Source organism: Taurulus bubalis (assembly GCF_910589615.1).
Source record: "Taurulus bubalis genome assembly, chromosome: 3".
NCBI lineage: Eukaryota > Metazoa > Chordata > Actinopteri > Perciformes > Cottidae > Taurulus > Taurulus bubalis.
In genome coordinates, this window is record NC_136591.1 from 37449596 (window position 1) to 37475177 (window position 25582).

The following is a 25582-nucleotide window of genomic DNA, read 5'->3' on the forward strand; positions in this document are numbered from 1 at the left end:
TGAAAAAAATGCCTTTTTAGCCTTTTTCTTGAAGTAAATATGGGTCAAAATTGCCCCGTAGTGTATTTTACAGCTGATTTAAGACATGGGTCAAAACCGTCCCGTTAACAGAAGAGATGCTAACAGGAAGCTAACACAAGAGGAAGGATAAAAGGAAGCAGATGGGTTTTCTTTGGCGTTGCCGAGTGTCTTTATCTGACGGGTTTTGAGTGAGAAACTCTTTTATTTGATCATGTGTGTCATTTGATCATTTGTTCAATTAGAAATTGAAATTGAAATAACTTATTCATGATAAAAAAGGCAGTTTTAATGAAAAACTCACTTTGCATCGCTGTATTTTGTGATCTATCGATCTATAGAGATACGTAATGAATCACTAATATGAACACACAAACTTACCCATTGTAACATCTAGTGTCAGCGTTAAAAGAACAAACAGGTCAGACAGTTAATTTAAATCAATGCAGACACACAAACGCTCACAAAGAGCAACCAAACACTGACACAGCAGGATTAAACACGTTCTTAAGAAGCTTTTCAACACTTTTCATAATACGCAATACGTTCACATCAGAGGTGTTTCGATCCAAAAGTGAAACATGCACCATTTTGAGAGAAACATTTAAAAGAAAGAAAGAAAGAAGTCGCTCTATTTCAAAATGAGTGCTGGCATGAAGGTGAAGGCCGTTAAAAGTCTCACTATTACAGCTATGAGTCACCCCAGCGCTCACAATGTCGTTCTGTTTTGGAGAATAATGTTTTGAAATGTTGACTGATGGCTTTTTGTGGTTTGGATACAAGTTATTTTGATTTATATGTGATTTTATGTTTTTTAGAGGGAGGGGTATAACATCTTTGAATGAAACCCTGTTTTGTGTTTTTATCAAGCATGAAGCTGCCTCATCCATCAAATTTACTAAAACTCCGTTCACATTGGCAACGTCCAGCGCTCTATTTAAGCCTTCATTCTGGAGTGTTTTCTCACAGAAATAAAAACTCTGTCTGAGTGAGTGTGTCTGGTGTGTGTGTGTGTGTGTGTGTGTGTGTGTGTGTGTGTGTGTGTGTGTGATGGCAGCCCGTTGGCCCTGACGCAACGACTACAACGATGGGGAATACCGAGGGGACAGATCAAACTACCAGCCCCTACCCCTTCACACACACACACACACACACACACACACACACACACACACACACACACACACACACACACACACACACAGTCCCCGCCCTGCAACCTTCAACCCTCCGAGGACCACTCCAGCTTAAAACACACTCATGACGCATGCACCACTTTTTCCTTTGTGTGTGTGTGTGTGTGTGTGTGTGTGTGTGTGTGTGTGTGTGTGTGTGTGTGTGTGTGTGTAGGCATGAATGCAGAACAAAAGTGCTCTTATGGCACTGGGTTGGTGTGGAATCCCCTTTCTCCTACTTCCCACAGACCCACAACACACAAACACACACACACACACACACACACACACACACACACACACACACACACACGCTGAAGGGGGGAAAACTATGGAGTTCCTCATTTTTCCAAAGTGGCAGCATGGCATGGAAAAGGGCAGCACGTGGAGGACATGACACACACACACACACACACACACTGTGTCTGAGCCATGAAGTGTCTGGTGTGTGTTAACGTGCCCTCTGTGTGCAGCCCAGGCATTGATGACAGAGGCGCCAGGAATTGTGTGTCAAGGTGTGTTCACTCGAGTGCGCGGCTCCTGATTCAGACAGATTACGGCGGCCGGCGCAGCGCTGCAGACTGCGGCGGGTGCTTAGCGTGTTTAGCGTGTTTAGCGTACATGCAGCGGTCTGCTCAGGGTGTCGCTGTGGTTTGCAGGCTATCATTACGCCCTGCAGGGAAAGCCAGGCTAACCAGAAACCCAGACTGGCACTGCCAAGAACTCCGCCAGCGGAGCGACTGGGTTTACGTAAGAGCTCTGCGCTGCTGCATGAATGCTTTTTTTTTAAGGGGAAATCCCGTCCGGTGGAAGAGGTCAGAGGTCAAAGCGGCAACCCGGGAGCTGGAAGAATGGTGTCCGACTGATGGAGAGCTTTTTCGTTGACGATTAATCACCGAGAAGTTGCTCTCAAACTGCCCACAACGTGTAAATAAAAGTGATAACAGTGAGGAGTGCCAGGGTGAGTTAAGTGTACAGTGTGAGCTGTGGAACGTCACGTGACCTCACATGATGTAACCCTGTGAGGAGGTTGTATTAAATACGGGTGGGAGGATAATTCAAGGAAAACGTGTCGCCAAAACAATCCTCCGGAACAGCTCCGTTGCTCCTTGTCCCGGGTTCAAGATATTGCCTCATTTGGCGTTTTTGATAAACCATAAAATATATTGTTTTTACAAGGCGGCAGAAAAAACACAGGGGCTGATGGGAAGTGCGGGGTTGGGTCAAGCAAAAAACAGTCGTTTATATAAATAATTAAAGTTAATTTAAGCCAAACCACGATTCTAAATAAACCTAATCAGGTAGTTTCGTTATCTAAACCAAACCAAGTGATTCACCATCTTCTTCTACACCTCACCAAGTATTTCACCATCTTCTTCTACACCTAACCAAGTATTTCACCATCTTCTACTACACCTCACCAAGTATTTCACCATCTTCTACTACACCTCACCAAGTATTTCCCTATATTCTACTACACCTAACCAAGTATTTCACCATCTTCTACTACACCAAACCAAGTATTTCACCATCTTCTACTACACCTAACCAAGTATGTTACCATCTTCTACTACACCTCACCAAGTATTTCATCATCTTCTTCTACACCTCACCAAGTATTTCACCATCTTCTACTACACCTCACCAAGTATGTTACCATCTTCTACTACACCAAACCAAGTATTTCCCTATATTCTACTACACCTAACTAAGTATTTAACCATCTTCTACTACACCAAACCAAGTATTTCACCATCTGCTACTACACCTAACCAAGTATTTCACCATCTTCTACTACACCTAACCAAGTATTTCATCATCTTCTTCTACACCTAACCAAGTATTTAGCCATCTTCTACTACACCTCACCAAGTATTTCATCATCTGCTACTACACCTAACTAAGTATTTCACCATCTTCTACTACACCTCACCAAGTATTTCATCATCTTCTACTACACCTAACCAAGTATTTCATCATCTTCTTCTACACCTAACCAAGTATTTCACCATCTGCTACTACACCTAACCAAGTATTTCACCATCTTCTACTACACCTAACCAAGTATTTCATCATCTTCTTCTACACCTAACCAAGTATTTAGCCATCTTCTACTACACCTCACCAAGTATTTCACCATCTTCTACTACACCTAACTAAGTATTTCATCATCTTCTTCTACACCTCACCAAGTATTTCATCATCTTCTTCTACACCAAACCAAGTATTTCATCATCTGTTACTACACCAAACCAAGTATTTCATCATCTGTTACTACACCTAACCAAGTATTTAATCATCTGCTACTACACCTAACCAAGTATTTCATCATCTGCTACTACACCTAACCAAGTATTTAATCATCTTCTACTACACCAAACCAAGTATTTAGCCATCTTCTACTACACCAAACCAAGTATTTAACCATCTTCTACTACACCAAACCAAGTATTTAGCCATCTTCTACTACACCAAACCAAGTATTTAACCATCTTCTACTACACCAAACCAAGTATTTAGCCATCTTCTACTACACCAAACCAAGTATTTAACCATCTTCTACTACACCTAACCAAGTATTTAACCATCTTCTACTAACCAAGGATGTAACGAGCAAAAATTGACACGTGATGCTGGACTTTCTTAGGAAAATGCATGAAGAAGAAGGACTACTTTTTCGTTGTTTTAGGATACTGACTGGTCCAAAGGCCCTTGCCTATCACACCGTACATGCGTGGTGTTGCCAGCTATTTGTCCCTGAAGGTGTCGCAAGGATAGGGGACGAAAAAGCTGCATTACTCAGACACAACTGAAGGAGACTCATTGACCTTATTGACCTGTTATGACGTATTTGGTCTAGGAAATATGGACTGGACACGGCGACAGCTCGAGGAGAATGTCCTGAGCCATTCTGTCCAAAAACCAGCGCTGGATTTTTTGCATCTCCAAAATAAACTTGTCAATGTGAAGAATGTGAAAAAGACTGGAATCGATGTTTCAGCAGAGCTGTTTGTGTGTGTTTGTCATTCCTTCCGCTGCGGTTTCAAAAGGCACAGCACCAAACCTCAAGTAAAAATCTGTGGCATTTTCACATAAATACATGTCTTGTTCCCAATCACTGATTGACATTACACAGTAGTGACTGCATCGACATCGGGTGCCTGAAAGCTTTTCCACTGGCCGGCCTACACTCCTGCTGCACGGGCATCGACAGCTCTTGCAGGAAATGATGCATGTCAGATTTCTGGCTAGTTTGGGAAAACGCTAAATAACAACCGGGTTGTAGCATTAGCAACAATAGCCACCGTTGAATCATGCAGGGAATACCGTTTTCAGACCATTCAGTTGACTTTTAACAGCTTTAATTTGAAGTGACGACTCTTGCGGCTTCTCAAAAAAGTTGCAGTTGTGGATTCTTTGGTTATTTGCGCTATAAAAGTCTCATAAACACCTGTCGGTCAAATCAAGGTTTAACTATAACTATGAAGGAGAGATATCTATCACATTCTTCCTCCTCAAAAACATGCATCACTACGATGGATTACTCATATATAACATAATCATTTGATGCATAGAAGCTTCTGAAGTGTCCGATGTGCTAAAGTCTAACTGGTGGACTTATAAAAGTAAGTCCAGAAGTCCACATTTGGAAGACATTCTGGGCAGCAAAATATGTGCCGCGTTCAGATTCTGGAGGTGAACAGCAGTCTGCGGTTTGTAATTAGCAAGAACAAGAAAAACAACAATGATTTACTGAGCTATTTCAACATCTTGTTCCTGGTCACAGTGTCATTATGGGGCCATAAATGTGTGTTTTTCATACACCCCCCCACCCCCTCCCACCACCAAAAAAAATGCCACAAAGTCAGCTGGCATGAAGCCATTTCAGTTGGTTTGTCTGTTTCTAAAAAAGCAGCCAGGAAGGATTTACGGAACAAGAGGCAAACGACCACGTTTTCAGAGTGGGATTAAAACCCGGTGTGACAGTTTTCTGGCGATGAACTGGGATAGTTTTTCATGAGAATTAATGGTACAGGATAGACGCGGCACAACCGCAATGTTTTTTTGCAACTACCTAAAGGAGGGGGAAAAAGAAAAAAGAGAAGGCTGGTTTGATGCAAAACCAATCATCAAGCCTGGATGCTGAAACGCGACACACAAAACGTTCATTTTCCGTTAGATCTGAAAATATCTCGAAGGGAGGTCGGTGCCCCCGAGGTTTGAGGAGCCATGACGCTACCGACAGCCGATCTTCTTAAACTTCTCAGACTCTGAAACCGAAGCCGCCTGATCCGCCTTGGAAGCCGCTCTGCGCACACACACACATACACACACACACACACACACACTTGGCTGCAGTAATCTGGTAATCATCAGACGTACGCCCATGACCCGTTTTTTGGTCGCGACCCAGAGATTAAGAAGCCAGGATTTACGGCACATGAGAGAGAAAGCTTTCGTTTCTCTGGTGCCACGAGATATTAGTCCGCCCTCTTTTTTTTTCCTAATTTCAAGTCGAGCTGATTCTTTTCGTTCCCTCTGCTTCTCTTTAAGTCACTTTCCCCCTCTTTAACCCTCTCTCGTTTATCCACCCTCGGCCCTTTAGTAACTGTCTGCTTACAGAGGGTTGCGGTATAGAGGATCTATAGCAGCTCTGTTGACTTTGGCCCCGGCCAGGCAGAAAGCAGAGCCTTTAATTTGACTGGTTTCAATATCTGACCCTTAATAAAACAAATATCTATGTTTGGAGAGAAAGAAATCAGCCCCAATTACTGTCGAGCGAGGAGGGAGCAGAGCACTACTGGATGCGTGTATTTGTGTGCTCAGTCTGGTCCGGGTCAAGCGAAGTCTTCGAATTGACCTGGCTTAGATAAATAAAACGGAAGAATGTAACAAGGAGCGCGTTCGAAACCCCGGGGATCGGGTTTCTCCTGTAACCGCACGGCTCGGCGCGCGTCGCTCCGTAACCAAAAAAAAAGGAACAGGGTTTCTTCAGGAGAGAGCATTTTCCTCGGTCGCGACCAAAAAAAGCGAAACGTAAAAAAGAAGTTTTTCATTTCATCATTTTTCATTTCGCACTCCGTCCACGTCGACCTTCATCTCTGCGCAGCCAGTGTCATCCATCGGTGTCTCGTATTAAATAAACTTCATCAATAGGTTTAGTGCCTTATGCACATCATGTAATATCTTTGATGACCGTTCTCATGATGCATGCAACACAGGTTTCTATGCATTTTTACCACAGCTATTGTACAGGCAGTCGTTGGTGATTTACCATCTTTGTAGCATTTGCGGCCCTTAAAAGGTTATTTATCGTATTTAAGACACATAAAAATATCAATATCAGTTTAAGTGTCTGCTATTCTTATAATATACCTTGTACGCTCTCTTCAAAGCCACGAGATGCCATTTAAAAACAATTTAAACTGTCATGTTTCCTTGCAGAACACTGGTCGCTCTTCTGTTGCCTTGATCAGTTAGTCATGTTGTGTTATTGTGTGACTTTGATGAATTCAAACTAACAATTTAAAACACCAACGTTAGTTGTTCTGCAAAGTTAAATTACAGTTTTTTGTCAAAGGAGTCCGGTGGCATTGAAGAGAGTATAGTTAACGGCGAGGTAAATTGGTGAAACTATCTTAAATATAACATGCACTTGGATTTATTCTACGTAATCTACTACGGGCAATATACTGATGACGGGGTCTTCAAAAAAAACACTTCAAATAATCCGAACTATCCCGTAACATTTGGTCATGAAATGTTTCGAAAAGTCTTATTTGTTATCACAAAGGTCTTACATTTTGAGATGATGTAACTTAATGTTACATATCTAAATACATCCCAGTGTCGGTCCTGGTTTTATTACCGTTTATATTACTATACAACGTGCTTTTAAATCATGAATTTAAGGTTAGGGAAGTGACTGCAGGCTTGTATTTATGTTGCCAATGTGAACAGATATATAACAAGTATCAACTTTACTCTCTGACATCACTAGCATTTGAATGAATAAATGGGGGAAAAGAAGGAAAATGTCATGGATGGTAACAAATCATGGAATAAAACAAGTAGATGAAAAGTAGGTTTGACATTCTGGTGAAGCGTTTGAACATGAATGAATGAAATGAGTTGAAAGGTGAGTTTGTTACCTACATGAAGGCTGGAACTAGAGGCGGAAAGGTTAATGAGAGCGGAGCCGGATCCATCTGCAAGCTACGAAACACATGCACACACACACACACGTAGAAACATACACACTCACAGGTTAGCTGGTTAGGGTTAGCCACAATATTAGCATCACATACCAGTGTTATGAACTGAATAAACAAGCCATTTAAATGACTTCATATAATCCGTAATGGTTGGCACACACATGAAACACACTATTCTTTAACGCTAACATCATTAGACGTTGCTTACTAACATCACCGGACATATTAGTGACTCAAACACACCGCCATGTGTTTCCCCCCAAAACAGCAACAATGAATGAAAAAGCCTTGTTCTGTGAGGGGAAAAACTGACTTAAATCAAACATGTTCTTTCCCGTTCTGCAAGGTGCCGACAGCGGCGCCGGGTGGAGGCTGATCGGACGCGACAGAGGCTCAGATTAGAAAGACAAAGTGTTTACATGAGGTCACGGAGGAGCTGAGCACACGGGGGAGCAGAAGAAGAAGAAGACGACAGGAAGGGCGAGGCAGGGATGCTGTAAAACACCAGCGAGGACGCGGAAATAACCTGCAGATTTACTGCAAATACTAGTAATATTGTCATATCAGCAGTTGGACTAGTAATGGTACACGTTCTACTGTATTACTCTCACATACTTATGTAAGTACTACCAGTGAAAAGGCTGAGAAAATAACCCTAAAGATGTCTGGGCTTAGAAACTGGCCGTTTATACCCAAAAGCCTGTGTTACAAACTGGGTGTGGACTTTTGAATATCTAGTGAAAAGATGCTGCTGGTTGCATTGTGGGAAATGGAGGCTCCACGCATCCTGGAGACTGAAAGTCAGCGTATGTGTCACGGGCAAAGGGATCTCGAGGGAAGGGGTACGAATAGTATGCCCATTTTAAATCACTTTTTGCACGTCATGTCCTTTAAATGTATTTTCCGGGTCTCATTTATTTATTATGGGTTGACTGTTGGTTCAGCGCAGGACACGAACAGTGTTCTCCTGGGTGAAATTCCTGTGTTTGTAAAGATGTGTGTTATGAGTATCAACCACATATATAAGGACATTTGTTACGTATATTAAGATACGTTTGAAAGTTAAGTAATCAAATTATTACGGGTTGACTGTTGGTTCCGCACGGGACATGAACAGTGTTCTCCTGGGTGAAAGTCCTGTGTTTGTAAATATGTGTATCAACTACATATATAAGGACATTTGTTACGTATATTAAGATACGTATGAAAGTTAAGTAATCAAATTATTACGGGTTGACTGTTGGTTCCGCACGGGACATGAACAGTGTTCTCCTGGGTGAAAGTCCTGTGTTTGTAAATATGTGTATCAACTACATATATAAGGACATTTGTTACGTGTATTAAGATACGTATGAAAGTTAAGTAATCAAATTATTACGGGTTGACTGTTGGTTCAGCGCAGGACACGAACAGTGTTCTCCTGGGTGAAAGTCCTGTGTTTGTTTCAACTTTTTTGATGCATTCATCTTTGTCAAAGAGATACTGTTCAGTTTTTGACGACTTTATAGCCATTTGGTGGGTAGGATGTTGTACTGCTGCTAAATTGTACAGCGTTATACCGACTACAATCTAATCAAGATGTCTATCAATCAAAATACGTTCATATCCAGCATGATGAGTGTAAATAACCCCATGGAAGGTTTATTGTTTTAGGTTGATTGTCTGCTTTGTTTGCCCAGTGTATTGAATCTATTTTGACCCAAAGGAAGAAGATAAAGGAGTAATTTCACCAGCAGTAAGTGTCATGCCACTTCATACACGGGGATCCGTTACAATGAGAATGGTTTCTTATTTGCTGTAAACATTTTGGGCCCACAAGCGCGCAAAAACGACAAGTGTTGTCGTATCCACGCAGAGATGTTTTGATGTCTGTAATTGGAGGGGTGCATTAATGACCGGGCGTGTGAAACCATGTCATCATCCCCACTTGGACTCCGACCTCCTGACGCACATTAGCTTCACTCCAACTGTATATTTCTGGACCTCCCATGTCACAAAACATTCAGTGCCGCCCCCAACAAACACATTAAGACCATTGGGAATGGAGAGAAAAATGATGTGTGTGTAAATGAGTGAGTGTGTGTTTGTGTGTGTGGTTTGGGGTCGGTGTCGTAAGTATGAGGTAACAGACGTATATTAGAGACAGTCCCATGATGTCTTTCCTTACGTTAAATGAAGAGCAGAGAGAAAGAGAAACAGCTTTTGTGGATGTTAAATAGTTTTGGGTTTGAAACGCCATGACGTGTGTGTGTGTGTGTGTGTGTGTGTGTGTGTGTGTGTGTAGCTGTAGTGGCGCTTGTGGGAAAACGGGATAACAAAGACGAACACACAAATAAATGAAAGACCAGCGAGGATTTGAAGATGATGGAGGGATCACAGAGGAGACGAGTGGTTGATGAACCACAACAATGAAGGGAGAGAAGAAGAAAAAGGAGGAGGGCCACATGCCCTGTAATGAGCTACCACATTAAAACTACTGTCAGCTTGATAGATTGAGAAGGAAAGAAGGAATGAGAGAAAGAGTTACGGGGAGGAAGGGAGCGGGCTGGGGGAAGAGGAAGAGAGGAATGTCACAATGGAGGGAAATACAAATGGAGTGAAAACGATGAAGAAGAGAGAAAAGGTATGGAGAGAAAAGGTAGAAAGATGGAGGGAAGTGCTTAGAGGAAACAAAGCAGAGAAGGGAGGATGAATGAAAGGAGGGATGGAGGTAGAGATGGAGAGAAGCAGGTCAAAGAGGAAGAGAAGGATGGAAGAGAGACAGAAGGAAAGGTAGGATAAAGGGATATACAGGAAGAAATGAAAGAAAAGAGGAGGGATTATGCAAGGAAAAGAGTAGAAGGAAGGAAGGAAAGCGGGAAGAAAGTAAGAAACGATAGAGGTATAGGAAGTGATGCATTGCAAGAGGAGAACTTGAGCAACGGAGAAGGAGGAAAGAAGGAAGGAAGGAGTGAAAGAAGGATTAAACAGGAGAAAGTGTGCGAGGAAGGAAAGAAGCCAAGGAGGAAGAACGTGAATGAAGGCAGCAAGGAAAGGAGATGAAAAAAAGATGGAGGGAGAGTTCCAGTGGGGATAATGAGACAGGAGACAACTAACAAGGAACAGATTCCCTGTGTTTGTTTATGCACATTGTAAAAAAAACACACACACACACACACACACACACACACACACACACACACACACACACACACACCACAGGCTCTGTCTCTATATCATCAGGGGTCACATTCGGGAGGAAGACTTCACTGAGACGAAGGAGAGAGGGAGGAGAAGAGAGGAGGATGAGGTGGAGAGGAAAGAGGAGGCGGACCACGATAAGGGTGTAAGAAAGAGAAGTAGAAGAAGGTAGCAGGAGAGGAGGATAGAAGGAGGAGAGGAAAAGGAGAAGAGAGAAGATGGAGAAACATAATGTGAGGGCGAGGAAGAGGAGGAGGAGTTAGAGGTGGAAAGGTAATGAAAAGAGGGAGGATGGAGAGGTAGAGCATGAGGAGAAAGATGTGGGGGAGAAGGGGAAGAAGAGGAGGTGTGGGGTGAGGATGCAAGAAAGGAGAGGAGGAATAAGAAGAGAGAGAAAGGGAAGAGGAGGAACTAAATATATGAGACAGATGAGTAGGGTGAAGAGGAAAGCAAAGAAGGAAACAGGGGGGAAAGGAGACGAGAGTTGGTGGGGAGGAGATGGAGTGGGGGTTAAGACAAGGAGAGGAGATGAGGAGAGGACGAGAGAAAGGAGATGTGAGAAGGAGGGATGAAACGGAAGAGATGACAGGAGAGGAGTTGAGAGAAAACAAAGTAGAGAGGAGGAACTAGACATAAGATGAGATAAGAGAAGGGGAAGAGACAAAAGGAAGGAGGCGCGAGGAGATGAGACAAGGAGATGAGAGAAGAGTGTGATGTTTAGAGGAAAGAGGAAACAGGGGACAAGGATAAGAGAGAAGGAGGGGAGGAAATGGAGAGGAAACAAGGGACGTGGAGAAGAGCCAAATAGAGTTGAAGCAAGGAGAGAAAGAAAAGGCACAAGGAGACAAGGAGACAAGAGATAAGAGAACGAAGATGTTACAAGGAGGGAAGAGAGGAGTTGAGAGATAAATGAAAGAGGATGAGAGGAGAGAAGGAGATAGGAGATATGGTGAGGAGAGGAGAAACAAAGAAAAATTTGTTTTGCATTTACTAAAAATTTCTATTTTTAGTAAACGCAACAACAACATTAAAAACACAAAGTGTTTTTTTCACGTTGGTTTGTTTATGGACGTCGGTTTGATGACGGTGCGTTCCCTTTAGTCCATTGGTATGAACGTGATTATACAAAGGATAGCTGTGGCCTCTGTGTGTGTGTGTGTGTGTGTGTGTGTGTGTGTGTGTGTGTGTGTGTTATTTATGTGCATGTGTATGTAAGCCTCACGCAGTCTGCCAAACCAATAGAATCAAATTATGCTGTCTCCTGGATCAATGCAATCTTCTATTTGCTAATATACACAATGAAACCATTTATTAGACCACACTGTGTTTGTGTGTGTGTGTGTGTGTGTGTGTGTGTGTGTGTCATTCAATAAGAGGTTGTTTCGTGTGTTTACGAACTTATTTGCGTTAGCTGATATGTCTCTCTCATGTCTGCAAAGGAAATATGAAGCTAACAGCTAGCAGTGTGTGCATAGGAGTGTGTGCATAGGAGTGTGTGCATAGGAGTGTGTGGATAGGAGTGTGTGCATAGGAGTGTGTGGATAGGAGTGTGTGCATAGGAGTGTGTGCATAGGAGTGTGTGGATAGGAGTGTGTGCATAGGAGTGTGCATAAGAGTGTGCATAAGAGTGTGTGCATAGGAGTGTGTGCATAAGAGTGTGTGTATAGGAGTGTGTGGATAGGAGTGTGTGGATAGGAGTGTGTGCATAGGAGTGTGTGCATAGGAGTGTGTATAGGAGTGTGTGTATAGGAGTGTGTGCATAGGAGTGTGTTCATAGGAGTGTGCATACGAGTGTGCACAAGAGTGTGTGCATAGGAGTGTGTGGATAGGAGTGTGTGCATAGGAGTGTGTGCATAAGAGCGTGTGTATAGGAGTGTGTGGATAGGAGTGTGTGGATAGGAGTGTGTGCATAGGAGTGTGTGCATAGGAGTGTGTATAGGAGTGTGTGCATAGGAGTGTGTATAGGAGTGTGTGCATAGGAGTGTGTGCATAGGAGTGTGTGCATAAGAGCGTGTGTATAGGAGTGTGTGGATAGGAGTGTGTGGATAGGAGTGTGTGCATAGGAGTGTGTGCATAGGAGTGTGTGCATAAGAGCGTGTGGATAGGAGTGTGTGCATAGGAGTGTGTGCATAGGAGTGTGTGCATAAGAGCGTGTGCATAGGAGTGTGTGCACAGGAGTGTGTGCATAGGAGTGTGTGCACAGGAGTGTGTGCATAGGAGTGTGTGCATAGGAGTGTGTGCATAGGAGTGTGTGCATGGGAGTGTGTGCATAGGAGTGTGTTCATAGGAGTGTGTGCATAGGAGTGTGTGCATAGGAGTGTGTGCATAGGAGTGTGTGCGTAGGAGTGTGCATAGGAGTGTGTGCATAGGAGTGTGTGCATGGGAGTGTGTGCATAGGAGTGTGTTCATAGGAGTGTGTGCATAGGAGTGTGTGCATAGGAGTGTGTGCATAGGAGTGTGTGCGTAGGAGTGTGCATAGGAGTGTGTATAGGAGTGTGTGCATAGGAGTGTGTGCGTAGGAGTGTGTGCATAGGAGTGTGTGCATAGGAGTGTGTGCGTAGGAGTGTGTGCATAGGAGTGTGTGCGTAGGAGTGTGCATAGGAGTGTGTGCATAGGAGTGTGTGCATAGGAGTGTGTGCATAGGAGTGTGTGCGTAGGAGTGTGCATAGGAGTGTGCATAGGAGTGTGTGCATAGGAGTGTGTGCATAGGAGTGTGTGCATAGGAGTGTGTGCGTAGGAGTGTGCATAGGAGTGTGTATAGGAGTGTGTGCATAGGAGTGTGTGCGTAGGAGTGTGCATAGGAGTGTGTGCATAGGAGTGTGTGCATAGGAGTGTGTGCATAGGAGTGTGTGCGTAGGAGTGTGCATAGGAGTGTGTGCATAGGAGTGTGTGCGTAGGAGTGTGCATAGGAGTGTGTATAGGAGTGTGTGCATAGGAGTGTGTGCGTAGGAGTGTGCATAGGAGTGTGTGCATAGGAGTGTGTGAGTCTGAAACTAGAGAAACAGGGATTAGGTTGATTTGAAAATAGTTTCCATGTTCCTTCTTTGAAAGACAGAGAGAAAGAAACGAAGAGAGAGAGGAAGAACTAAATGTCTTAAACTTGGAGAAAGGAGACGGAGAGAAAGAGAGAGAGAGAGAGCGAGAGAGAGAGAGAGCGAGAGAGAGAGAGAGCGAGAGAGAGAGAGAGCGGTAATGATTGGTGACGAGCGCGGGTCTCGCGGTCCCCACGGTAACCACCGACCACAGAGACGGTTGCCATGTCATCATGTCAGAACATGTTTATTTATGCTGCTGGTAACACACACACACACACACACACACACACACACACACACACACACACACACACACAGAGGGAAAACTGAGTGTTTCATACTTGCCCTTTACACCCCGCGCAACAAAAAGCACACGTTTACACACTCACACAAAAGATGCACAGAGGAACGAGCATCAGGAGAAATGTCAGGACACACACACACACACACACACACACACACACACACACACACACACACACACACACACACACACACACATTCCTCCTGCGTGCTTTCGGGAAAGAAAAAAAAAAACGCTGGATTAATGGGAATTAAACCACTTACAGTCAGATTCGCTGTAATGACGAGAAACTGGAGAACGAAAGTTCAGCTTCAGTGTTTCTGTCACCAAACTAAAGCGAGCAGCAGCATCTTTTCTCCGGTGACAGCAATCTATGGATCCCGCACTGGATTTAAGTCGTCAACACACGCATGCATGTCAGCATAATGGTAATTTAATCTCGTTGATTGCTTTTATTGTGGAGTAGCTTATACAGGAAAAAGGCGTTTGTCACCAGTAAAAACAGATGTCGTTAAATAAATCAGGACTTTAACGCCTACATTTAAAATAGATTGGGCAGCACTTCAAAGTCTAAAAGCTTTTAGATCTGTTTATGTGCCGTAGAGCAACATATTTATCTTAAATAATGAAGTATTAAATGATGGTTGTGCTCTTTACATAAAGATAGCAGCACTTATTGCTCAGAAATAACGCGTTGTGGACGCTTTACCTGGTCGTGCATGAGCGGCTCCTCGTCATCGATGTCAATGAAAACCTCCCCGCTGGTTAAGTGGGGCGTCTCACCTGCACACACACACACACACACACACACACACACACACACACACACACACGTTTAGCATTGACCACCAGTCCAGCTCTCCGCCGGACGAGTTCATATCCATCCGCGTCTTACGTCTCCATCCCTCCTCCTCTTCCTCTTCCTCCGCCTCTCCTTCCTCCTCCGTGCACCGATACTCCTCCAGCGACCGGATGGTGCACTGCCCGACCACCGGCTTCCTCCCGAACTGACGGTTGTCGATGACTTTGATGACGATCGGCGGCATGTAGAGCTCCTCGCGGGGAAGCCTCTGTGGAGGGATTGAGAAAAGAGAGATGTATAAAAAGAGACGATGTGAGTTTAAATCTATGCGCTTGACTCTGATTGGTTACGCCGCCTGACCGCCTGATGCCGATTGGCGGCGGCTGCTGACTGTCTGACGCTGATTAGTCACGCCTTGGTGACAGTCCAATCCGGGCATCACTGACCTTTGGTAGGGGTCTCGATCTTTTGTGAGCGAACTCAGGATCTCACTTTCTGATTTTAAATAAAGGTTTACGCGTAAAGTGGCGCCATGAAAAGCCCCATTGTCATCAGACGTCACCGCAACTTGTGTTGACAATTTGAATTATCATTATCATCAGACCGGTGAGCGTCCTGGAGCGAGCGAACGAGTGAGTGAGTGAGTGAGTGTGCGTCTCTATGTCCGTCCAAGGCTAATCTCACGTTCTGCGGGAGTGAACTGCCTTATACTTTCGGGTGCCCAGTTATGGTTGAATGCTCAAGGACCACCGGTTGCTGCAGTGGCTCAAACTTTATAAAAACGCCTCTCGTTGCCTGATTCATGCTGCCACTGAACTAGCAGATCATTCACTGTTGAGTGCATCGCCGCCACTCTGCAGCACAGCTCGGTGAGTTTAAATGTGTTTTTGTGGCAACATTGTATCATGTTTCTTATACGATTGTCTGCATTCATTGCAGCTTGTTCTTTAGTTTGAATGAATTGTGTTGCATTGTGTTTGTGCTAACCGCTGCTGAGTACACCACCGCCACCTCAGCCGCTTTGAAGCAGGCAGACAGCTTGGCAAGTTTATTTAGTTTCGGTCAAGATCGTATGCAATGTTTAATTCAGCGATTGTTCTGCATACGTCTCTGTTTGTTGTGTTGTTTGTGTGTCATATGATGGGGGTTGTATTCATTCAATCACACAATGCAGCAGTGATCGTTGTTAAGAACATACCTGCACTCAACTGAGTGCACGTTTTCAGTTATTATAATTATTATTATATGTATCTGTAAAGAAATGCCACACATCCACCTGAACATCTGTGCAACTAGTTTCACGGAGATGCAATGTGCGCACCTTTTTTTTTTTTTTGGGATTTTTTTTATTGATTTTCTAGATATGCATATAAAGAAAACGTTGTGTAATACATGTATATAAAAGATATACATGCATATAATCATACACATAAAAATAACAATACATAGGAGTAGACCCGCAAATACACATACATATGTATATGCGCAGATACACACCCTCATACATGTACACATACACACACACACACACATATACATACATATACACACATATACAATGTGTGCACCTTATTAGCCGTAAAAAAACCTAATTGGTACTTTTAATCCATTTGACCTCTCTGGCTTTAAACAAAGGGTTAATGGTGCTAAACTCACACAATAAACTGATAGAGTAAACATTATGTAGACACTTCAAAGAGTTTATTTCAGGAAACTATGCACATGACATTTTCTTATGTCCCCGTGGCAGACGAAAAAAACAAACACTTACGCAGTCAACTTAAGACCTTAATGCTGTTAACATTACATGCTTGGACTCGGTTCAACGGCTGAATTTCAGCGAAGAATATGTGCATATTTCCACAGTCCGCTCGAGGGCCGTCACACTCTCGCGGCGGTCAACACAGGACCTTAATCTTGTTAACGTTAAACGAGCCCGAGCCAGAGCGAGGACGTGTCTTTGAGGGGGAAAATATGTGAATATTTCCACACTCCAATTAAAGCTGTCATAATAAAACGCCGAGGTGATCAACTTCAGACCTTTAACGTCGTTAACATGAAACTCTCTGAGCTCGTTCTGGAGCCGGCGTTAGGAAAAAACCTGTGTAATATTTCCATATTTCAGTTGAGGTTTTTTTTTTTTTATAGGAAAACACTTAGGTTGAATGTACACTCAGGGGAACTATATTCACGGAGGACAGAATATTTCTACGGATATTTACAGAGACGACGACGCTTAAAAAATACTTTTAGTTTTAGTTGAAGAAGTGTTTAAGAACAATGTTTAGAAACCTTAAACCTTGTAGAAGTATATCATATTTATATGTTTTCTTGTCCTTGTGTTGTGTGTTTGTGTCGTTTGTATTCAGTCGTTTTGTTTCCTTTTGTTATCAAAATGTAAATATAGCAATAATTTGTACAAATATTTGATGAGTTTATACTGACTGCTCTTCTCAAGACATATACACATTGATCGTGTTGAATATCGTGTTGTGCACCTTTAAAGTTACACATTGTACATTTTGTAAATAAAAAAACATGTATTTTACTTTAATCAACAATAATACAATTTCTAGAGAACCACATACTTTAGGTGATGTAATCAAATTGTATGAATTGTTTCCTAAAAAGTGTGAACTTAAGTAAAATCCTAAGATACTTGTACTTTACTTGATGCTACTTCTAACATTTAAGTAAATTATTGTACTTTTTACTCTACTACATTTGTCTGAGAGCAATAATTTGATCAAGATTTCACATAAAAAACAAATGATACGCTTATAAAACAAAATGCATGATCAAGGAATAAAGACTAAACATCCCTTTTTGGGATATTCAGCCTCTAAACTTCTCACATGGTCTCATTTATGCTTGAGACCCACATTGAGGGAATTAAATGTTAATATGGAGCACATAAAAAAGCAATTTAAGTGTATAATTTTGTTTTCCCCCACGCAACTTATTGATTACTTAAAGAAATAGTTGAAATTATGATTCTGGGATATATTTCAGCATCAAATAAATCTGTGACCACAAAATGACTAACTCGTTAAAATATACCACGTGGAGTTTCTTTAACAATAAAGCAAACAAACCCTTCTACCACGTTTCATAAAGGCAACAGAATAAATATAAATATATTTTGACTTTGCATGCAAAGCTTTGACCTGTTCTTTCCCCTCTTGAAGGAGGGACCACAGCTCGGCCCCTTTGGGTGCCACTTAAACTGCCGTCTTTGATTGCAGCTTCCTGTGGTTTTAATGGAGTAAAAGCAGAATTCTTTCTGGTGAGTCACACACGTCCGGTAAGAAGTTTCAAAGTGAACAACAACAGCAGGAGCTTCAGAGCAGTGAGAGGCTCGGATCAGCGGCTCAGAGCCACCGGCATCGCAGGACACGGCTCTGGATGCAGAACCCGGTTCTCCTGCACCGAGCCGTGAGACAGGAACTCAGAGCCAAAGCTTTCTGGGGCTCCGACTGACTGACTTCACTTATGTGGGCAGTAAAAATGTTGCCGTGGAAAAAAACATTTGACATACTGTGTTGCCAAACTGATGTGGCAACACTTATATTATATATATATATATATATATATATATATATATATATATATATATATATATATATATATATATATATATATATATATATATACATCAGTCTCATCACGTGAAAGACTCCCACAATGCATCTACCCTGCAGCAGTGATGTCTCCACCGAGTCCCGCACCCTGCAGACTGGGTGGGGATCACCCTGCAGACTGGGTGGGGCTCGCCCTGCAGACTGGGTGGGGGGCTCACCCTGCAGACTGGGTGGGGGGCTCACCCTGCAGACTGGGTGGGGGGCTCACCCAGTCTGTTCCAAAAGCTGGAAGCGTCCTAAATAAGCGACTCCTGCGACGTCCACACAGAGTTACTGCTCTCATGCTCACGGGACGGCAGAGGAGTCACTTATTACTGCTTCACCGACGAAGATAAATGACCCGAAACCACATCACTGCAGAGCAGCGAGGCCTGCACTGATTACATCTGTGTGTGTGTGTGTGTGCGTGTGTGTGCGTGTGTGCGCGTGTGTGTCTGTGTGTGAGCGTGTGTGTGTGTGTCTGCGTGTGTGTGTGTTTGTCTGTGTGTGTGTGTGTGTGTGTCTGTGTGTGTGTGTGTGTGTGTATGTGTGCGTGTGTGCGCGTGTGTGTGCATGTGTGTGCATGTGTGTGTGCGTGTGTGCGTGCGTGTGTGCGTGCGTGTGTGTATGTGTGTGTGTGTGAGCGTGTGTGTGTGTGTGTGCGTCTGTGTGTGTGCGTGTGTGTGTGCGTGCATGTCTGTGTGTGTGTGTCTGTGTGTGTGTGAGCGTGTGTGTGCGTGTGAGCGTGTGTGTGCGTGTCTGCGTGTGTGTGTGTGTTTGTCTGTGTGTGTGTGTGTCTGTGTGTGTGCGTGTGTGTGTGTATGTGTGCGTGTGTGCGCGTGTGTGTGTGCATGTGTGTGTGCGTGTGTGCGTGCGTGCGTGTGTGCGTGTGTGCGTGCGTGTGTGTATGTGTGTGTGTGTGTGAGCGTGTGTGTGTGTGTCTGCGTGTGTGTTTGTCTGTGTGTGTGTGTGTGTGTGTGTGTGTCTGTGCGTGTGCATGTGTGTGTGTATGTGTGCGTGTGTGCGCGTGTGTGTGTGCATGTGTGTGTGCGTGTGTGCGTGCGTGTGTGTACGTGTGCGTGTGCGTGTGTGTGAGTAGGTATGTTTGTGCATGCGTGTGTCTGCGCGTGCGTGTGTGTGTGTATATGTGTGTGTGTGTGTGTGCGTGTGTGTGTTTGTGCGTGTGTGTTTGTGTGTGTGTGTGTATGTGTCTGTGTGTGTGTGTCTGCGTCTGTGTGTGTGTCTGCGTGTGTCTGCGCATGTGTGTGTGCATGTGTGTGTCTGTGTGTGTGCGTGCATGTGTGCGTGCGTGTGTGTATGTGTGTGCATGCGTGTGTCTGCGCGTGTGTGTGTGTGTGTATGTGTGTGTGTGTGTGTGCGTGCGTGTGTGTGTGTGTGCGTGTGTGTGTGTCTCACCACATCAAGGACGAGTGTGTTGACGTCAAAGTTGGGTTTCTTCTTCATGCTCCGGATGACGCAGCTCTGCACCGTCACGCCGCCGCACTCCACCTGCAGGCTGGGGGCCGTGATGCTGGCCAGCTGGAAGCTCTTCAGGTTGCGGACGCCCCACGCCAAGACCTGGCGGGGGACAGGACGAGGTAATAACTACTTTGATAATCCATAAATTAATCAATTTTAAGTAGTCGTTCAATCAGAAATGTCTAATATTCCCTTGAACCAGCTTCTCAAATGTGAAGATTTGGTGCATTCTTTTGTGTTTCTTGTATATTTATATGACAGAAAATTCATTTTCTTTGGTTTTTGGACGCATGGTTTGACAAAAGAAGAGATCACCATTTGAAATGAGGAGTTTAACCTTGTGTTAGTGAACCAGGCTAGTTGTTTCCCTCTGTTTCAAGTCTTTATGCTAAGCTAAGCTAACGTCCGCTGGCTGTATAGCTTCGTATTGATTGTCAATCTTCACATTTCACTTTTTTTTGGCGAGAAAGCACATAAGCGTGTCGCCCAAAATGTCAAACTGGTGCCTCCACAGAGGAGCAAGCTAGCCACCGCTCACGGTTAATATTTCATAATAGAGCACATTGCAGCAGCTGTAGCAGATCTTAGCGATACCTCGATGGCGGTTCTCTGCAGAACCGGTTTGATCCCCTGAGGAACCACGAAGACGTTGGGCTCCCTCTGAGGCGGCGGGTGGGGAAGGTCCGACTCCTCCGGCTGCCAATAGGAACGCAGGACAGTGGTGAGTCATCAAAAAATGTGCATTGCCCGATAAATGCATGAATATTAAGTTGCTAAATGTTTGCTGTTAAGATTCAAGTCAAGACCAAAGGAGGTAAAGTCTGTTACTGGTAACATACGGAGAAACACACATGTTTTATTTGTCTTCTTTTGTTATGTAGCATCATGTTTTCTCCTAATTAATGATTAAAAAAGAAATTGTGCAGAAAGAAATCATATTTAATGCAGATGTAATGATGTAATACTTCTGATGACATCACAAGAAAGAAAAACAAAATACATAACAGGGAAAACAAAATGTCGTTAGTGGAATTCTGGATTATTAAAGTATGAAAAAATGACAGAAAATTGAGGAAAAAATTAGTATATTTAGAGGAGGCGGCTTCTGTGAGGTCAGTAACACGCATGTATGATGCAGTTATGTCTGTGTGCACATGAACATGGACATGAACATGGACATGCAGACATGATGACGGGTGGTTTTATATTCATATTTCCTTGTGCGTATGCTTGTGTGTGAACGTTGTACCCATTCCTGCAGGTTCTCAGACAGGAATCCTGGAAACATCAACTGAGGAAGTGACGTTGAAGGGGAAAAGTTGAAGGAGAATTTGTAAAAGATAAATCATCAGAGGAAATATTGAGGACTTTACATATTGCATTGAAGCCATTTTTATTCATTTAAAAGCAGGATTTTTGTGTTTCTTCACAAGACAGACGTGTCGCTGAAAGAAAAATCCCATTTCAAAGGATTTTGTTGCATTTTAATTCCTAATAAGCATATCAGAGAACATTCACATCAACCTACTCCAGGCCGCTCTCATACAGCGTTCATCGCTCAACCTACGAAAATCAACCTCAAGAAATCAATCTGTATGTAATTATGAACCAGGAAGTGTAAGGACGGAAAAAAAATGCACAAAGACTGGAAGCAACCTTTTCATAAAGTCTTATACGAACCGAGGATACGTTGACTTTTCCTCATTAATGAATGCAAAATGAGGGAAATGACATCAAAGAGACTTCCAGTTGCAGCCTGGCTCTTTTTTTATACATGCATAACTCTTTTATTCTCATTTAAATTTGAATTATCGGATAAATTTTGGCTTTTGTAGCCAAAATGTAGCGACTTGTGGTGTGTGTGCGGTTTTACCTCGTCCAGAACGTGGGTGGTGGTCATGAACTCTCCCTGCAGGCGAGACGGGGAATCAATATTGATTGATTTGAAATGTATACGTACGTAAACAAGACAGATAAATCCAAGAAAAGGGTTATTTAAGAGATAATTGGAACGGTAAAACTAAAAGAAAAAGATCGACCTACCTCTTGACCTGGAATATGATGAACAGCTGGCTGCAGACACAACATTTATTGTTCGTTATAAAATGATTTACATTTTAAATTAGTGTTAATAAATCATTGTGTATACTTCTGTAGTATGTGTTCATATTCCATTCTTCATAATTTGAAGTTCAGGAGAAGGGCAATAAAGAAACAGGAGGAACATGACATAATGGCGGTGGTTGACCTCTGACCTTTTCTCTGCGGATGAGCTCGAAGGCGGCCAGCAGGTCGCCGGCGTTCTTCTCCCCTCTGCGAATCGGGAACCAGGCCAGCTGGGGGGAGGCGGCCAGGGAGGGCCGGCACACACAGCGGCCCATGAACTCATCCGCACCCTGGACATTAAAAACATACATATATATATATATATATATATATATATATATATATATATATATATATATATATATATATATATATATATATATGTCCTCCTGAGACCCAGCCTTTGGTTTTGCATCTCTCCTTTTACACATTTGAGTTACCCTATCAACTCCTGCTGTACTTTAAAAGAGCACATCCTGGGCTTTCAATGACAACTTCCTGTTTCTTACTTTTCAAAAGTCAAATATTGTTCAATTATTGTCTTTTTTACTATGATATTCACATATTTTCTTGTTTATTAACACGTCAGGAATGATATATATATAATACAGTCTTAGCACAAAGCAAAAGAACATTAAATTAAAGCTACTACAAGGAACGTGTGTGGATTTTGGCGCCCCCTGTGGAGAAAAGGCAGTAGTGTTCCAGATCGCCAGAGTCCCTTTAGAAAAACTTTAATGTTACTACCCAAGCACACAGATAAGGATAAGACAGGATAAGATTTGTACCATTATACCAAAATTAACACCCCAAGCCAGAACAAAATCTAAAATAAACACATAAAAATACGACATCCACAGACTCGAACACTCACGTATGTGTCCTGGTCGTACAGCTCCACCACCACGTCGGGAGGAGCGGCAATCGTGGCCTCGAGGTCGCCGAAAATCTCCACCTCGTAGAAGATGAGCGTCTGGTCCCACGTGGGGTTCAAGGTGTTGCGCACCGTCACGGTTTTCTGGGACTGGTGGAGGAAGGACACAATGGCGTAGGGGTCTGGCGGAGAGGAAACAGCAATAAAGCATTTTACATTGGCTGTTGTAAAAACACACACAAACGATGAGGTCGTGTGTTTTTTACGCACGTAGAGAAAGAAATTGTCAGGAAAGTCGTGCTGCACAGGAAGAAAAACTCACTAAATCACCTCAGGGGGAGCCAGAGAGCATCATGAGTTGCCGCCATTTTGTTTTTCTCAGATGATCTAAAAGCCAACGTGAACACTACATGTGCAGTGTGTGTGTGTGTGTGTGTGTGTGGGCGTGTGTGTGTGTGTGTGTGTGGGTGTGTGTGTGGAGTTTTCCTTGGTCCAAACTGGACTACAGGTGTGAACGCACCCCAAATATAAACTTTTAGACAACAAACGCACCACAAAGTGATTTTACATTTAAAGAAATCAGCTCAAAACATCAACTAACACGTCCATGGTGTAACAAGAGAGAAAGATGGCGGATGGGTCAGACAAACACAGGACTTTCACCCAGGAGACATTTGTTACACAACATTACGTTAAAGAAATTCAAACCATGATCTTTTTTTGTTGCCTAAACTTAACCGCGTAGCATCGTGCTAGCGTGAAGCGACGCCGCTTTTCAGAAACGTTCAATGCCAAAACCCGTGATTCGGATCCGCTCCAATTTACTGGCTTCCTTCTCCCCGTGCTGCACCCTTCCACCAAAAGTTTCATGAGTTTTTTTCCCCCAACAATGCTGCTGAGAATCAAACAAAACCAAACTGAAAACATCTTGGCGGAGGCGATAAACTGGCAGCGAAACGATCCTGTCGGGTTTTTATCAGGCGGCCGGTTGAAGCTGAAGGTTATCGGTGGAGCGAGGGAATGCCTCCTTAATGAGGGACAAGAATACTAGTAACTTAGTGTGTGTGTGTGTGTGTGTGTGTGTGTGTGTGTGTGTGTCCCACACGGTGACATCAGCAGCTTGGGAATGCCGAGCTGGAGACGGAGGTTTGGGAACACTGCTCGGAGAAGTTTGTTATTCCAGCTCACAACCACTCTCTCCCATGTTAACACACACACACACACATCTCACAATGTGGACACATGCATAAAACCCACATATATGTACAGTCACACACACACAGTGAATAGTTTGTTATTTCAGGCCGAGTAAAGAGTCTCTATGGAGCCGTTAGCGATAGAGTAAACAGAAGCTAAGTTGCATTTTCCCACCAGCCCCCAATTAACCTTGGAAGTGACACACACACACACACACACACACACACACACACACACGGTGACCCATTCAATTACCGTCCATTCCCAACAGCCCATTGGCTGATGTAAACAGCAACACAAACAGCCCAGGGGGGTTATGTAAGTCTGTGTGTTTTGAGGGGAAACAGTAAAACCCGGTGGGAGACACGGGGTACATGAACACACCGGGGGGAGGGATGAAGAGAGGAGGATGAGGAGGAGAGCAGGGAGGGTGAGGAGACAGATAGAAGTGTGTGTGTGTGTGTGGGGGGGGGGGGGGGGGGGGGGGGGGGGGGGATGGAGGAGAAAAGAGTAAAGAGAACATTTGTGGGATTTTAGATCATCACTTAAATGGATTTACAAAGAGACAAATAGAAAGAAAGAGAGAAGTAAAGAAAGACAGACAGTAAGGATGAAGGGATGAAATAAAGAAGAAGATAGACGGATGGATAGGAAGAAAGAAAGAAACTAACTTGACAAAGACAGATAGAAAATCGGAAAGGAAAAAAGATTCAGACAAACACAGATGGAGAGAAAGAGATTTAGATAAAGAAAGACTGATAGATGGATGGATGGAAAAAAGAAAAAGAATAAGACCAAGATAGACAGACAGAAGGAAAGATAGAGACTGAGACACAGATAGACAGGAATTAAGACAAAACAATGTGGAAAGAAAAGAAAGAAAGAGACAAAAGATTCAGACAAACACAGGAGAGAAAGAGATTTAGATAAAGAAAGAAAGAAAGAAAGAAAGAAAGAAAGACAGAAAGACAGACAGACAGATGGATGGAAAAAAGAAAGAAAGAAAGAAAGAAAGAAAGAAAGACAGACAGACAGAAAGACAGACAGACAGATGGATGGAAAAAAGAAAGAAAGAAAGAAAGACAGACAGACAGAAAGAAAGACAGACAGATGGATGGAAAAAAGAAAGAAAGAAAGAAAGAAAGAAAGAAAGAAAGACAGACAGACAGAAAGACAGACAGACAGATGGATGGAAAAAAGAAAGAAAGACAGAAAGACAGAAAGACAGACAGACAGATGGATGGAAAAAAGAGAGAAAGAAAGAGACTGAGACACAGACAGACAGACAGACAGAGAGAGAGAAAATGAATAAGACAGACATGGATTAAGACAAAGACAGACAGATATTAAGACACAAAATTGTGGAAAGAAAGAAAGAAAGAAAGAAAGAAAGAAAGAAAGAAAGGTACCAGGGGTTTAAACCAGGAAAAAATAGTTTAACTTTGCTGAACTTTGACCTTCCAGTTTGCGCCATCGACCGCTAACAAGCCGCCTCGACGGCGTTTGAGGGGACGGAAAGCCGGAGGGTCCAAACCAGAGGAAGCCATCGCTCAGACACGCCCCCTTTTCAGAAAGGA

At 43.3% G+C, this 25582-nt stretch overlaps 1 protein-coding gene across 1 annotated transcript in view; it reads right to left on the reverse strand.

Annotated features, from left to right (window-relative positions):
• dysf (dysferlin, limb girdle muscular dystrophy 2B (autosomal recessive)) overlaps nt 1–25582 on the reverse strand; it is a gene marked incomplete at both ends in the record, with an annotated part of 86336 nt that overhangs the window by 27514 nt on the left and 33240 nt on the right. The window contains 11 exons of the mRNA XM_079215611.1: nt 400–411; nt 7350–7409; nt 14637–14710; nt 14823–14997; nt 19766–19927; nt 20423–20524; nt 21078–21119; nt 21702–21737; nt 21872–21901; nt 22084–22224; nt 22809–22990. Of these exons, the coding sequence (XP_079071737.1) occupies nt 400–411; nt 7350–7409; nt 14637–14710; nt 14823–14997; nt 19766–19927; nt 20423–20524; nt 21078–21119; nt 21702–21737; nt 21872–21901; nt 22084–22224; nt 22809–22990 (1016 nt within the window). The remainder of the gene's footprint in view (nt 1–399; nt 412–7349; nt 7410–14636; nt 14711–14822; nt 14998–19765; nt 19928–20422; nt 20525–21077; nt 21120–21701; nt 21738–21871; nt 21902–22083; nt 22225–22808; nt 22991–25582) is intronic.